We start from the raw sequence: 16,972 nt of genomic DNA on the forward strand, positions 1-16,972 counted from the left end.
CGCAGAATTGAATCGCGTGAAGTTGTCGCTAAATCAATGTTTATCGAGCCCAGACTCGGAATGTAGACATCTATAGACAAGTCTGGTGCCGAGTGCTTGCTTCAGACATATACCAATTTTCACGCATGCGATGAGGTGAAGCATGACCTTCTTGTAATAGAGGAGGCTACAGGTGAAGAGTATTCAAAACGTAGCTACTAGCCTGTATTGAAAGCATAAAAAAATGTACGCCTAGCGCGCGGTTCCTATGCGAATGTATGATGCAATAAAAATAAAAAAAAAGTGCTGTACAATCCTCAAAGAGCTCATGCCGATTTTTCTTTTCACTGTCCTAAAACGGTCATGGTGCAGTCTTCGAATACTGCTAGGAAAAAAAAATGATGTGGGTGGAAGACATGACGTTGATTGCATGATAGTCGATTCCCTGCGGTAATTGTCGGCAACGTTTCATTACGGAGCTGGAGGCAAGAGCCAATCCCAAGATACGATTGTGATGGCGTCAGGAAGGGGGGGAATGTCTAATGTGTTGAGATGTCATTGAATCGTTTCTGTTTCTGAATAGATGGTTGCTCTTCACGTCACATGCGCCATGATGGAGCACCACTCACGGATTGCATAAGCGGGAATGGGTGGAGACAAGCAGATTAGGAAATGCAGATTTTCGCCGTGATTTTCGTCTCCAACATGGCGACAGCTATGACGTCGGTTGCTAGCCATCTACATATGTAAAGGATTCGTGTGTTCCGGTCGTAGCTTAAGAGAGCGATGTTTTATTTATTTTTTTTCAGGATTGATGACGACAGTACAACTTGCTGAACGTACCGCACGGTAGTGAATATAGTAAAATCATTTGATTGATTCCGGGGCGTTCTCTGAGGCTTTCAACCGAGAGGGTGCTAGCTGAGCGGAGCCCATCCATCCCACGTGCGGTTTACTCGGCGACGAACGTCAGGACTTGTGAAGTTATTTTACCTGGAATGAGCGGTTATATGGCACCTGGTCCCCGACGAAATGTGTGCGGCGTGCCGCACAGACGCTATGTGTTATCGGCTTCACATGAAAGAACAAAAAAAAAAAAAAGAGAATCTATGTGAGGTGATGATTCCGCACTGAACGCTCTCGTCATCCTGCTTTCCCTGAACGAACTTCCGGCAATCGAGTTGCCTCGCGAGGGTTTGCGTGGGTTTCCGGTCTTGCCGAAGCGCTGCGTAAATGTCTGCGAAAGCGATTGATTCCCGCGCTCTACAATGGACTCAAATACGCCTAATGGGAGTCAACAGGGAGTAAGTTGTCCTCTAGTGCGAAGCAAGTGCGCCAGAGGACGTCTTACTCCCTTTTTACTCCTTTGTGTTTAGAGTGTAGCGCCACCTGTTGCCTTCGATTCGAATCGCTCTCACCGGAAGAGGGACGTCTATAGAGATTGGTAACCACCGATGTGAAGACACCTGCTTTTTCAAGAAGCCGCCAATCCTGCTTTCTTTTCTTCGCATTTCTGTGTGTGATGTTCACTGGGAGGGTCTTGGGGGGAAAAATAAAATTAAATGCCATACCACCCTTGTCCAATACAATGCCGTTCTTCTAACAGATGCATGACTAAGCTCTTTTTGATTTCACACTTGCGAGTGATCTACGTTTTTGAGACGTCTAAACATGAGTGATGAGCAGCTCTCGTAAAGCGAACAAGTTGGGTCGACCTCAGGGGTCACTTTGCTTTGCCTGTCAGAAGAACTCGGCGAACCAGGCGTCAGTGTCCGCCTCTTCGTGTTCTATGACAGGTCTTGGCCGCCTTCCATCAGGAATAGTCTGTCCCCTTGGCGCCACCTCGCGACATTATTGGCAACTAAAGATCCCCCGATAGTTTGCACCGCTTACATCGCTTATGAATATGCGTGGGTACCCATTACACACGTAGTATGGCACAGGGGGAAAAAGTGAGCTGTATACAGCGGTAGGAGAATTCAGGCGCGTCGCGACACCAGTGACCCCCTAACAACACGACGCGCTCGCGGAAGCAGGATGGAGCAGCACTGGAGTGCAGACGACTATTCAGGACGGCCCTTGTCGGAGCTCCTAGGAAGGTTCCTTGGCCGCCACGTCTGCCAGCGGGGTGTCCCAGCGTGCGGCAAGGTCGGCAAGACCGGAAAATCGCGAGACACCGATGGCCCGGATGACTAGACGGGTGTTTGTGAAACGCGGCTGTGGTGGAGGATGTCACGGGTACTGCCAATAAGACAGGTCCGGTCGAGGTAGGCTGGTACAGGGAACCTCCGGGTTGCTGCAGAGGCGAAGAAGAAGGAAAAAGAAAAAATAACAATGCACGTAGTTATTTGACGGCACCTTTTCAAGTTTACCCTGCCGCGGGGGCTCAGTGGCTACGGCGCTCAGCTGCTGACCCGAAAGACGCGGGTTCGATCCCGGCCGTGGCGGCCGAATTTCGATGGAGGCGAAATTCTGGATGCCCGTGTACAGTGCGATGTCAGTGCACGTTAAAGAACCCCAGGTGGTCGAAATTTCCGGAGCCCTCCACTACGGCGTCCCTCATAGCCAGAGTAGCTTTGGGACGTTAAATCCTAATAAACAAAACCAAACCTTTTCAAGTTCACGCGTAGAAGTAGGCTTGATCAACAACGATGAATAGACATGAGCATAGTCATGATTCATGGTACATATCATGACGACCTACGGCACGTATCCACATTCAGGAAAGTGGCAAATGAATCTTCTATCGAGGAAGAAACTTCCCAGGACAGGCGAAAACCTATCGAAGCGCTTATGTGCCATGTCCTGTTAACGACCACCTTATTTCACTACCACACATGCTGCTGACTACCACACATGAACAAAACACATGCAGGCTATGTTCATAGAAACAAGCTAGGAGGAAGTGGTTTGGTTTGGTGGTTTGGTTTATGAGGGTTTAGCGTCCCGAAGCGGCTCAGGCTATGAGGGATGCCGTAGTGGCGGGCTCCGGATAATTTCGACCACTAGGAGTTCTGTGACGTGCGCTGACATTGCAAAATACACCGGTAGCTAGCATTTCGGCTTTGTCGAAGTGCGTTCACAGCGGCTGGGATCGAGCCTGCGTCGTTCGGTTCGGCGGCCGAGTACCATAACCAGTGAGCCACCTCGGCGTCTAAGATAGGATTGATGTCGATTGAAAACGTCTTCGTCTCTTCTTGCCTCCTGAGACCAATAGCAGAGCAAGATGGAGATGGGTGAAGAGCACGGAAGCTAGGGGCGTTCTGTCATTCGAAAAATGGGTCGCAATACTCATAGTAGTAAGGCCCAGCTCAGAGGCTTTGCGCACTGAAGAAGCAACACAAGAAAGTACTGATCGACGTCGCAAGGGTGAAGTAATAAAAAAAAGCTTTTAATATTTAAATATGTAGATAAATTGTTCCCATCAGTCTTGTCTAATTAGTCGGCGATTAATCGGGCCATCAAACGCTCCACTATTAACTTTTTCAAGACAACGGTCACGCACATGGAGCGAGTGTGTACGTTGCGTCGGTAGCGATGTATCGTGAAGCTCCTCTCAACGTCAATCAGTAATATCAGAAATGTGAGCCAACTTTTGTAACGCGTAATCTCAAACGTGATCGTGCCTGACGATTTGGATATTTCACGCAGAATGGTTGAAACAAAACAATAAAAAACAAAACAAAAGTAATAGTTTTTTTTCGATGTGTTTTGTAAAGCGTGTTTCTCTGCAATGTTTAAAATTATGCTGGAAAGCTTGCTTGTCGTTTTTAAATCAGCACTTTCTTCCACGCATTATTCTGCTGCGATCCTTACATAGTCGGCGATCGCACGTTCGTTATTGCAAAGAACGCACCAAAATATCTTGGTCTCTTACCGGCTCGCGGACTTCTCTGACATAGATACAGAAATTGTCACGAGTAAAAAATGAAGAAAGAAAGGAGCGCGGCGGAAGCGCGCACACTCACTCTGAGAGGTCTGGGCGGAACATAGTCCTGGTCTGGACCGAGGTGAGCGAGTAGCAGTTGTCACACAGGACTTGTGCCAGCGTAGTCTTCCGGAGCTCCTGAATTTGCTCTGAAAATAGGACGGCCGAAGATAATGTCAGCCAATCAATCAATAAATCAATCAATCAATCAATCAATCAATCAATCAATCAATCAATCAATCAATCAATCAATCAGTCAGTCAATAACAGAAATAAGATTCAGATGGTCTGATGCGATGCACTGCGCAAGCAGAATGCGCTTTTAGGATGATGGTTTTCCTTTTGATACTTTTCTGTCTTATGCTTTTTTCATTTGATGCTTAGCAGACTCGATGCATTAAGTTTGTATTGGATTAAGTGCCTCCTTATCGACCGCTTTCGGTGCGTCGTTTCTGGAGGACGTCCGCCAGACTGAAATAAGGCAATTTCCGGAATTCCACAAAGACCAGATCTCGGTTCATTTCTTTTTCTTATCTGTATCAGTAACCTTTCCTGTGGTATTTCACCATCATTAAGTCTATTTGCGGACGATTGTGTCCTTTGCCACCGAATTGCTTCTCAAGGTGACACATAATTCTTCGGAACGACTTACTTCTAATAGATTGTAGAAGAACTGCAGATTGGGCTAGTTGGTGTAGATTCATAATGATGGTTCAACAGCGCAAACACACACAGACCAAGAAGGAGACAAGACACACACACACCAGCGCTGAACAACTGATTTTTTATTAGGAAGAAGCACGTCATAATATACGCTGCTGTGTGTGTCTTGTCTCCTTCTTGGTCTGTGTGTGTTTGCGCTGTTGAACCATCATTATGCTTCTAGTAGACAGCTGGGGTAGGAAGTGGGTCGATGCAGTTCAGTATCTCTAAATGCACGTTTATGAAAGTTTCCGCCGCCGCAGTGGCTCAGTGGTTACGATATGGTCGGCCGCAGACCCGGAAGACACGAGTTCGATCCCGGCCTTGGTAGTCGAATTTCGATGAAGGCGAAATGCTAGAGGCCCGTGTACTGTGCGATGTCAGTGCACGTTAAAGAACCCCAGGTGGTCGAAATTTCCGGAGCCCTCCACTACGGCGTCCCTCACAGCCTGGGTTGCTTTCGGGCTTTAAAGCCCACAATGCAGAGCAAGGCAAGTTTCTCGGAAACATGCTCATTAGCATCACCTATGCGTATTCATTAAACCCAGTCGAAATGTCACAAGTGCAAAACTTACCGTTAACTCGATGAACTAATCCCAAGTAGCCTAATCCCAATACCTTGTCCAAACTTATCACGAATCTAGTCTCTGACATGTCGAAAATACTAGGCTGAAGAACGTTGTCGTTGTCACCCCCCTTCCATCCGTAAGCTGGCATATGAAACTTTTGTTCGAACCAAACTTGAATACGCTTCTGCAGTTTTATGCCTGCATCAGTCTTATTTAATCAGTGCATTGTAGTCTGTCCGGAACCGCGTGGGTCGTTTTAAGTCTTCAAAGTATGACTGTAAAATAAGCATCATCAGTATAAAACCATCATTCAATCTTCCCAGATTGATCGGTGCAAAATGTCACGACTATGCCTGATGCCTGTTCCACAAGTTATTCCACAACTTCGCCCACACATGCCACTCTCTTCTCCCCCGAGCATGTAAGACGCGTCGTTTATTCAATGATGTGAATGAGGTGAGTATACATCGCCTGCAAGGACAACCTTCTGCTTTATTAAACCATTTTTTCCTAAAACAGTTAAAAATGGAACGATTTGCCGCACTCACTTGTTAGAGAATGTAATTTCGCCAAATTCTAAGATCTAGCACTGTGTCACCTTGAACATTAGAATATGCTTGTAGGTGTGGCCAAAATATTACAGACCACGCCTCAATTTTCGAAAATTTCTTACGCGTAAAATGGAGAACCAATTATGGTTTCCTGTGTTAATGCGCTACCGCACCAGCGGCGTGTGCTAATATGTGTAAGGTACTTCCTAAATTACGTAACGCGTGGCAGGTGTTAGACAGCCGAGGAACGCTTCGTAATACTGTGGCCGTTACTCGATTTGCCTTCACTCTTAAAGCGATGAAGTGCTAGACCGTTTCATTTGTACTTTTCTTGCTTTGACTGTTTGTTTGTAATTTTTGTCGCTGTTTTAATTTTCTTTGTTTTGTGTTGTAAAATATTTGACAACGTATTCTATATATTTTATGAACACGCCCCCCCCCCCACCCCCCCCCCCCCCCCTCCCGCAATGGAAAAAAACTTGTATGATGCAATAACTTCATACAGGTTTATTGGTTGGTTTATTGGGGTTTAACGTCGCAAAGCGACTCAGGCCATGAGGGACGCCGCAGTGAAGGGCTCCGGAAATTTCGACCATCTGGGGTTCTTCAACCTGCACTGACATCGCACAGTACACGGGCCTCTAGAATCTTGCCTCCATCTAAATTCGACCGCCGCGGCCGGGATCGAAGCCGCGCTTTTCTGGTCAGCAGCCGAGTATCATAACTATTGAACCACCGCTGCGGCTAATAACTTCATACATGTTTCTTATACAAATGTCATGCAATTATCGTACAAATGTCATAATAATGTCATACATTCTTTCATTCTTTCAATAATATAGAAATATCTGACATTTGTGTGACAAAGCCTGTATTAGGTTATTGATGTGACTGAAATTACCTGGCGCGAAGGATCCGGCCTGCCCCTCGTGCTCGTAGTAGAAGCGGTCACCGAACTTGAGCCTCCGGAAGGTCGTTCCCAGTATGCAGGCGAACGTGGGTCCCACCAGACCGCCTTGGACGTTCGTCTCCGTGATGCCACCCGTGAAGAGGTCGATGTCCGTGACGTCACTAGAACGACGCATAACCCACGGAGCGATGTGAATAAGGGTTGTCACCCGCATAAATCAGGTGTACCATTGTGAGAAGCAAATCGAGCGCAAGAATCAACTACATTCGTTGTTCCACTCCGTGATGCCGTGTGGAATCGATACGAACTGAGTTCATTCGCTTCCTTAATTCATTCTTTAGCCTTCGTTCAGCATTCTTTTCCTCCTACAAAGTGGAACGAAAAGACTTACTATGGGCAGAACATAAAGCTGCTACTGACGAAAATAGAAGGCGCCGACCAAAAGAAAGGATGGGATGACGTTGTGAACAAGGCTCCCGTGGGGGAGCCGAGACGTTATCCCATCCTTTCTTTTGGTCGGCGCCTTCTATTCGTCATGTACCGGCCCGACCAGGCGAGGTTCTTGCCCCTGTCCTCGCAAGGGTGGAAAACAGACGAACATGGCACATTACGTTCTCCACTTGAGAAACTGATAGTACATGAAAACTGCAGCGCGTGCAATAAAAAAACACGCTAAGCTCAAAAATGAAGAAACCAAAAATTTTGGGTGAAATGTACACGCAACCTGCTTCCTACTCTACAGCATCACAAAACTATGCGTGTATATTATTTATCTCCAAATTAGAAGGCACACTTAAGCTCCGCCTTAAGGGTATGACGTGATAGCATTAATGAATTAATACCCATATATGTGGAATCTGTCATTCTCAACTCTACGCTCATAGTTCCCTGGGAGTCCTCATAGCCACTTCTGGCGCAGCGGTGCAGTGGTTAAGCGATGCGCCACGGCCCTGAGATAGGTGGCGCTGCTACCGAGGCGGGGGGGGGGGGGGGGGGGGGGGGGGGGGGCGTCTTGTGAGAACGAGGTTGCGTATCCCGAGCAACCTCTCGCGATGAACCATTAATTTAACTGCCACCTGCCACTGTGGTTAGTTTGCTGACAATCCGGAGGGCAGGTCGTGATGGCGTCACAAGGTCATGAGACCTAGGTAGCCCGCATAGGTTGCTTCTACGGCGGGTTGCCACATGGGTCGTCCTACACCACCCTATTGTTCGCAGACCTCACAAGGTCACGTGACTTATCTTGCCCATCTGGATTGCTTTTCCGGTGTGCGGCCACCTGGGCCATCCTATATTAAGGCGAAAGCCTTTAATGGTTCATACTGTCGTCCGTTAACTAGGGTGTCACACGCGTTTAATTAACTCGGGAACTAAAAACTAAAAAAGGCAGAAAAAAACCAATGGTTGCATCAGATAGAGGAGGAAAAAAATGAACCTAGAAGCCAAGTTTGATGACTGCAGATTAATTAGTTAATTAGTTATAGGCAAAAATGTCGACATTGCGTCGAAATAGCGAGGACGTCGATATAGCCACGGGAACGATGTGACGTCACATCCACCGGAAGTCGTCACGGCATAGTGTCCTCGGCTTTCGCCTCACAACACTTTAGTTGCCAAAGTGTCCTCGCAATTTTTCTCTCTCTCAACGTCGACGAAGCCCACGGCGACAAAGGTGACGCCGACAACGCCGGTAACGGCGACAACGGGGCCGTTTCTGCGTAACGGGGCCGTTAACGCTATCATCATTGGATAACCGGTATATTGTGGTTGCCTCCGACTACCTCACCCGGTATTGTGAGACGAAAGCCCTTCCCCGCGGCACTGCTGCTGAAATTGCTGACTTTTTCATCATCAGCATAGTCCTCCGCCATGGCGCCCCTTATGTTGTTTTAACTGACCGAGGCACAGCGTTCACGTCCACGCTTACTCAGGAAGTTATGCGGCTCAGTGGCTCAAGTCATCGTAAGACCACAGCTTACCATCCTCAAACCAACGGCCTAACCGAGCGCCTCAATAAGACTATCGCTGACATGATTTCTATGTACGTCGACGATGACCATAAGAACTGGGACGAAATACTTCCGTCCGTCACGTTTGCCTACAATACTACCCTTCAAGAGTCGACGGGGTTCACGCCATTTCGTTTGGTACACGGTCGTGAAGTCGTGACTATGTTGGATACAATGTTGTTGCCCGATATTGCGCACCCATCCGTTGCCGACGCTGATGCATTCGTTCGCCATGCAGAGGCTGCCCGCCGGCTGGCTCGGCAACGATCCTGTGTGCGGCAAGAAGTCGATGCTCACTGCTATAACCTTCGTCATCGCGAAGTCATTTTCCAGCCTGGCGATGAAGTGTGGGTTTGGAGCCCCATCCGTCTGCGCGGTCCCTCCGAGAAGCTTTTGTGCCGTTACTTCGGCCCCTACGAGGTACTCCGCAAACTCAGCGACGTTACGTATGAAGTGCGCCCGCAAGGGAGTGTTCGTTCTTCCAGACGCCCGCCGACATCCGAAATTGTGCACGTCGCAAGACTCACGCCATGCCATGCTCGCTAGGACAACTCTCACCACGTGCAGTGCCTGGGACTCTGTCAACGCCCACACGTGGCTCCCCCTCACTTTCAGGCATCGAGTCGATGCCTTTCCAGAGGGGAGGGGCAATGCCGCACTTAGTTCAGACACCACTCTACCTGCGCCCCCGTGCGGTCTGTCTTCGACCTTTGTCGCGTGCCGGACTTCGTTCTCTTCTGCTCGGTGCTAGGGTCGGCCGGCTGCGCTCTGGCCAGTGTGCTCGCCAGGTACTGTTCTGCCAGGGATAGAACGTTCTACCGGCGCCCGTGACAATATTATATATAATGAAATTTAAAATACAGTGATGCGCATAATAATTATCTTCCACGTCGCAACTCGTGAATCGCGCTGGCCTCCCAGAGTGGTGAACGCCATAAGTGCAGGTGCAGGTACCCGAAAAAGCCTTTGGAACACCGAAACCACGCAAGAGCTAAATTTCCTCGCTGCCTGGATCTTCAGCAGGGCATTGAGGGATCCATTTTGGAGGTTAAGCAGGAAAGTGTAAACGTTCCTCGGTTCTCGGCTGCATGCTTATGCTGCCGCGCAATTAAGTTTCTTTTTTGTTATTTGCGTGTTTCGAGAACTTCTGTGCACACGTACATCGATAAATAGAGATGGGGAAGTGTGTGTGTGTTCAGGGCTGTTTGAACTGTTCTCATTTTTATACCGGCCCGATTCAGTGCCTATGCCCAACGGATGCGTTGAACGTGCTGTGATCTTGCCGCAATCAAAAATCGACATAGTTTCCGGAAAGCGTACAGAAACTCCTGTTTAGCATTGCAGGGAGTTGTTGTTAGTGGTTTATTAAAAAATAAAAATAAACAATGGAAGGAAGAGAGCGGTGCCGACGGCGGCAACAGCCATCGGCTATTTTAAGCACCCCAGCTGCGGCCGGCGGGAGTAAACAGAACAGAAATATATTGTGATGCTTTGAAAGAACGAAAATTATTTTGCCTCAGCTCGCAACACTAAGTATAGGGCCGCATAAACGGAGGGAGCGCTATACACACTCTTTGCAGGTGCATACAAACATTCACAAAAGGAGGGAGCGTATGCAGAAGCAGCAGCTTGGCAGTCGCGAAAATGTTTGAGTGCTGCTTTGCTGCAATGCACTGCAAGCCTGCAGCGAAGTCTACGCATTTTTCAAATCACGCGGCCCGCGAAATCGACCCGATTGAATGAAAGAATCAATTTATTCTTTAGAAAAGGCATGTAGGCAGGGGGGTGCTCTGACCTTTGGTTGAGAAAAAAAGAGTAGGGGTATGGGGCTTGTAGAGGGACAGGTTTTGTGCTCCTTGTGTTCTACTAAAATATCTTTGTTCTAATAAACGCCAGACGCACAGTGCTGCGTTAATGCAACCAATGCAAAAAGAGAAAAGTAAACAAACGCAATTTAAACGGTTTTCTGAGAGCTAATGTTTGACTTCACCTGGCGGCAGATGCTTAACTTTTCGTTGAGGGAACTCTCGTAAAATAAAACGGCTATGAATGACAAGATCTGAGAAACGTTTGGCGCTAACCTTAAAGGGCAACTGAAGAATTTTTAGAATTCGATAATTTTAGCCCAGCCGAATGCTTGAAACTTGCAGGTAAAGCAGGCGATTTTTTTTTTTGCGCTAGGATTTGAAATGATGATGTAACCGCCGACTAAAGGGGTATCGATGTTCAAGCTTTTCTGCAGCGCACAGCGACAGGCAGAGGCCCCAGTGATGACGTCACGTACGGCGGTGCTAAGTTTCCAGCGAAGAAGCGGTTGTTTCAAGAATGGAAAACGAATGCCGTCGAAGGTGAAGCGAAAGAAGCATTGTTTGACGGAATCGGAAGACGTATGGCAGCATGTAGACGAAGGCAGTGGACATCTGAAATTTTGGCAGTTTTAACGTCACCACGAGTTTCCCCTCAGTTATCCAACGCAGTGAGGAGAAGCCTGAAAATCGTCGTGGTTTTAATTGGTGATTGCGTCGCCATTCTAAATGCTAGCGTAAAATTACTTTGCACGCATTACCAAGAAGCTTCATAGATTAGAATTCTCGAATAACCTCGAATTGTCAAAAAACCATTTCACCTCACAACTTTTACATAAAAATCAAATTTTGTAGTTCTAAAAATCCTCGTTGAATCCTCTAATGCGGACACCTTAAATCACAGTGTACAGTACGTATTACGTTAGGCTCCAGAAATAAGCAAACGATGTTCTTGATCACATCAACGAGAAATTTAGCGGCTCCCGGTTCTCAGGACTACCCACCTTCTGACAGGAATACTTCAGAAAGAAAAAAAAAAGGAGTGAAATACTAAATGCATACTCGCTTCGATTATAAACACCCTTACTAGTTTAAGGGCCACCATGTAATAAAGAAAGAGGTGCTTAAACTTAAGGTGCTTAAATCGGATGCCAAATAACGCTATGACACAGAGTGAAACATTGCTTGTCAGTTTTATCGACTTCAAAGTGTCGAATGTAGAGCCTGCGAGAATTTTAAAACTATTTTTACGTAATTCCATGAATTCTGAAACATGATGTCTCAGGAATACAAAACTTTGTAGATTTCGTCAAATACTTTATACAAAAGTTGGAAGTCCTAAATAAGAATTAGGCTCCCATCGCCCAGTTGTGCTAAGCCAACTATTATAAAAGCAACACGTCTGGCGAAAATTTACGCAGCAGTTTACAAATGGAAACATTTCTTCGCTCTTGCGTTATTTAGTCCTAACGGCAAAACATCTGCAGCGCACGTGAGCATAGGACAAGAAATAGAGGGCGTCGTGTGCACACGAATGATATGAGAGTAGTGAGAAGGTGTTTCTTGATTGCAGATGGAGTGAATTAAAGTCAGGCATGACATAGCTGTTGATGGCAGTAGTTAGTAAAGCCAGAGGTAAAGTTTCTTCTTATTGTTGCGAAAGCAACACTACTGAAGCCCAGCTCAGCTCGTCGCTTATGCTCGTGGTGGTGCGGCTACCAAACGACCTTGAGTCGCCGTTGCCTAGCAACCGCTTCGGCTGCGCTCCAACAGATGGCGCCGCGCCACTGCCGCCTGTCGCCTACGCACCCAGAGGGCACCATCCTCGCACAGGCGCTGGGCTTCACAGCTCATGACGGCGTCGTGCCGGCCAGGGAGGCGGCACGAGCTAAACCAAACGCTTAACCACAAGCTAACACCAGAAGCGTATTGGTAAAAACGGCACGTACAATGTTCTGCCGTTGCCTATTATTTTACCGATATAATCCAATTAACTGGCTGAAACGAAGAAGGCAGAGAAGGAGGAGAGGGGTGGCACACTCACTCGTAGAGCGTGCTGTAGAGCTGCACGATGTGAGCGGGGATGTACTGGAGCAGGTCCTCGAAGGTGGTCGCCTGGAAACCGGTGCAGTACTGCAGGTAGTCCACGTAGGGACGCAGGCCGTGTTCACGGCCACGCTGCAGATTGAGCGCGATCAGGTCCAGGCCGTACGAGTCGTTGCGCAACCGGTAGAGGTGGTGGGTCACGCCCTCCGTGATGAAGCTGCGAGAGCGGGAGGTGTCATCATAAAAGTCTTGTGAGTGCGCATTAAAGAAAGCTCATTTCGAAAACGGTGTCCCACTCACTCACTCACTCACTCACTCACTCACTCACTCACTCACTCACTCACTCACTCACTCACTTCACTCACTCACTCACTCACTCACTTCACACACTCACTCACTTCACACACTCACTCATTCACTACACACACTCGCACATTCACTCACTCACTCACTCGATCGATCGTTCGATCGATCGATCAATCAATCAATCAATCAATCAATCAATAAATCAATCAATCAATCAATCAATCAATCAATCAATCAATCAATCAATCAATCAATCGATAAATAAATAAATAAATAAATAAATCTTTACGGAAAGGAACTGCAAAAAGACAGATAGCAGTCGCACTTTTCATGTGATTCAAGAAGCGGATGTTGTCATCCTTTCACGCTGGAAAATGTAACCACGCAAGTTGTGGCTGCCAGATAGAGCTACATATCCCTACGTAGGACGAGGGTAAACAGGCAGTTGGTAGCAAGTTAGCGCCTGGGTGTTTAGATTATGAGTTCTCGTTTTTGCTGGGCGACACTCTAACACTCTGTTCACAATCCTCGTTCAACTCTTTTACACGCGGGCGCTGCCGGCATTATAGCGTAGGAGCAGGCTTGATTGCTGCCCGTCAATTTCAAGTCCCCGCATGATAAAATAGGTGATCGCTTCGTTCCATGAGGTGTTCGTGTCTCGGAAAACTCTGCCTGTCATCTGAAAGAGAGCCTTCTGTCACACCTATCACTGCACGCAAGTGAGAAAGATGCATCCAGACGTGGCTATTGTTAAGCCCTCTCCCGAAAGGAGAGGCAAATAAGGAAGGAAAGAAGAAAGGTCAACCGGTCGCATCGTTAGGTTGGCTGTTCTTCCCGCGTAGCAAACGTCTACACTACGTTTCATACATAGCAGGCAACACTGCGGGGGTTGTTGAAGTAGTGCGTCCGCGAAACTATATTACTCCGCCACGTATCATTCGTTCTTCTCGAAACTCCGGTCACTGTTTGGACGAATACAAAGAGCGGTATAAAACGATATGGTAGCATTGAAAATCACGGTCGAAGCTATGAGGCGCTCATTGTTCGTGCTCTCTGGCCTTAATTTTCACGGAGCGTGAACTACTTTTTGCCGCGGATTTAGTAGAAGCGATTCGCCCTACCAACCGCGTATCATACTGCCACGTGTACTTTTTGCTTCTCGAAATCTCGACGAGTCGCAGGACGAAAATGTGGCAAGAGGCAAAACGAAGTCCAGGAGGTGCAAGTCACGGCACTTAAGATTTGTCACTGCCAAATATGTTTATGTTCGCTTTGGTTGTATGGCGCACTACTTTTTTGCGTGCGGACTTATCCTGCGCGAACAGGCGCGCTAGCTTTGGCAGCGTTGCCTGCTATGTATGGAATGGAGTATAGCGAATGAGGGCACAATGAACGTCGAGGTTTGCACCCGCGAGGCAGTTGAAAGCTTCCAGTGTCATACCTGTCGTAGTGCTGTCCCGGGTGGCGCAGCAGTCCCCGGATGATGTTGTCCATGTCCCCGTGGTAGAGGTAGAAGGGGAAGAAATAGAAGTCCTGCAGCTCGAACGGACTGCGCTGGCCGTCAATGTCGATCCTGGGCGGATAAGGAGAAGGGGCGAGTGTCGGGTAAGAGGGTACCACTGGACATACACTTGATTACAAATCAAGAACGCCACCACGACTATGGTCCGGTGTGGCTGTTGACTACAGACAGGACTTAAGCGCACAGAAACGGGACTCTAGAAACGCTCCCAATCAGTTTTCCCCTTGCGAGCGTGAGACCTGTACTGTACGTTGGAAAGGCTTCAAGAGAGACATCGTCGACGCTGTTTCGCATACCGCTGAAGCATGTAGACGGTGTACTACCAGCGTCTAATGAAACGCGAACAAGAGGATTGAAACGGGAACTACAAAACTGGAAGATATTACACTAGGGAGTCAGAATACGAGAGTGGTTGGTTTTCGCATCGTACGCTTAAAGACCTCTCTTTACAACTGTGAATAGGTCATGCCTGAACTTCCTCGTCAGGCCCTAATATTTTAGGTTGTTAGTGCGTGCGTTTCAGTTCTGTTCGCGTCTCATTTGACGCTGGGGGTTCCTGTGGAAGACAGTGTGGTATTCAGAAGTTCTGTTTATATTACCTAAGTGGCGCTAGGCACGCACCTTATCATGTCATCTCACACATGCATTTTTATATAGATCCATCACGAATTGGGGAATAAAGAGAGTTGATGGAAGTACGTGGCGGGTGCTTGACTTCGGGTTCTCCGACTGCTCCGGGTAGTCGGGCCGGGCATGACAAGGGATACAACGTTGCCAGTTCCCCAACGGCAAGGGATACAACAAACATAGCGATATGAAGAACGGCTTGATACGAATAGCCGCCTTTCTTTGCTGTTCCCTGATGTCTATTCGATAGGTAAAAAGGCAGTATGAGAGGAAAGTGACGATGTCCAAGCGCAATGAGGCATGCGGTGATGGGACGTCACAGGGACGACGCACGTACCTCTGGAAGACGCCGTCGATGAGCGTGTGTCCGAGACGGAAGGCGGCCGCGGCGAACTCGTTGAGGATGGTGGCGTCCACGTCGGGCGCGTACCGGCTACGGCCCGTGGGCACCAGCTGGTATCGCACCATGGCTTCGGGGCCCATGATGGGTGGCAGCCACTCCGCGTACACGATGTGCTGCCACTGGGCATTCACGAAACGCCTGCGAGTCGCATTATTTTCGCTGTTATGCTTTAGCTCATTTGGTTGGACTACTTTGCTTGCATGGTACAGAAGTGTCCTTCCTCTGTGCACGCAGAATATGCTTGAGAACTCTGTTGGATGTTTATTCCAGCTTGTATTACGATGTCATTGTGTGTTTACTTTGTATATGATTTTGGGACACTGCCTCCGAGACCTGCCTTGAACGCGGGCCTTCTGGGCCCTCTTACATGGGCACATAAGAGTCTATACAGCATTGCATTGACGTAGGCTGACTGTGGAAGTCCGTACCGTGTCTCCTGGAAGAGCCTCTCGTCGTCCCAGTGCGAGTTGAGCTGCTGCAGGCGGCGGGCTACGCGGTTGTGCTGCCGCAACCACACTGTGTGCATACTGGTGAGAGCGGGATGCTCGTTGACACGTTCGTCACCTGCGCATGGTCACGGTAAGTCCCTTGTTGCTCACTGCGAGGGCTTTAAAAGAGTCAACTGTTGGGATAGTTGGTATTTTAACATCACATTCACCTTATCTAGCGTGAAGGACAGGACAACAGAAAAGAAGACGAAAAACGCGTCCATGTTCGTCTGCCCGTTGTCCTGATGATGATGATGATCATAATCTTTTATGGCGCAAGGGCATTTGTGGCCTAACAGCGCCATGTCACAAGGTATTTTCGTTTGCTGAAGGTGGGTTCAAAGACCCATCTCCCAAGTGTTTCACCCTAAAGAATCCGAGCACCAGGCCAAGGGAAAGCTTGTACCCATTGTGTCACCGGTGGGTACGCGGAGGCGCTGGGGCATTCCTGTTGTCCTATAATTTCCGCTAAATAAGATGAATGTCATGCAAGGGCTGTACTTCTATACAACTACAACTGAAGAGCATATGTTGCAGAATTTTTCTTAGTAGCAGCTAGGCTATGCTAAGCGGATATTAAATTAAACTATGATGGCTACCAGCAGTACCTTCTTTGGTGGCGTGTATAGAGTTCTTGTGATGTACTGCGCTGGAATCGAGAGCTAAGTTCTGAGACGTGTCGTGTCTCAGCACCTGGTTTTGCGCAGTTTTATCAAGGCAGCTTCCTTTGTTTTTTCTTAGTGTTTACTCGAGTACGCTGTCTCGTAGCATTGAGCTTCGACGGTCTTGTGGAGACGTATATGCGGAAGAAAAATCGAAATGAACTCTGCTCACCGCCTCGGAAGCAGATCTCTCCAGTCTCCAAGTTGCTGCAGCGGTCCTCAGCCGGGTAGAAACTCTGCGGCAGCAGCTCTTCGCCCTCCAGGGACTGCGTCTTCAGAAGACCTGCGGGAATAAGGCCACGGAACACAGTTAAACACAGTGACGAAGCACCCCTTGCTAAGCCATAGCGAACCATGTAGGAATAGTAACGTGTTCGTCTCCAGGCGATGGTGCAGTGTGTGGCATTCAATAAACTTATGGTTACAGCTGTACAGGCCACTTTCTCCGTGGTCATTTACCCCCTC

General features: G+C 48.1%; 1 protein-coding gene across 1 annotated transcript in view; it reads right to left on the reverse strand.

Annotated features, from left to right (window-relative positions):
• Positions 1-214: 214 nt before the first annotated feature.
• Positions 215-16,972, reverse strand: part of LOC149336771 (salivary peroxidase/catechol oxidase-like) — a 50,725-nt gene continuing 33,967 nt past the window's right edge. Inside the window, exons 8-15 of the mRNA XM_089554770.1 lie at positions 16,680-16,790; positions 15,786-15,921; positions 15,292-15,495; positions 14,247-14,378; positions 12,498-12,716; positions 6,631-6,800; positions 3,948-4,056; positions 215-2,275 (exon numbers count right to left, since the gene is read on the reverse strand). Coding sequence (XP_089410896.1) covers positions 2,212-2,275; positions 3,948-4,056; positions 6,631-6,800; positions 12,498-12,716; positions 14,247-14,378; positions 15,292-15,495; positions 15,786-15,921; positions 16,680-16,790 — 1,145 coding nt within the window. The 3' untranslated portion in view covers positions 215-2,211. The remainder of the gene's footprint in view (positions 2,276-3,947; positions 4,057-6,630; positions 6,801-12,497; positions 12,717-14,246; positions 14,379-15,291; positions 15,496-15,785; positions 15,922-16,679; positions 16,791-16,972) is intronic.

The sequence above is a fragment of the Amblyomma mixtum genome, chromosome 7 (genome assembly GCF_055824585.1).
Source record: "Amblyomma mixtum isolate Tamu chromosome 7, ASM5582458v1, whole genome shotgun sequence".
Classification (NCBI taxonomy): Eukaryota; Metazoa; Arthropoda; class Arachnida; order Ixodida; family Ixodidae; genus Amblyomma; species Amblyomma mixtum.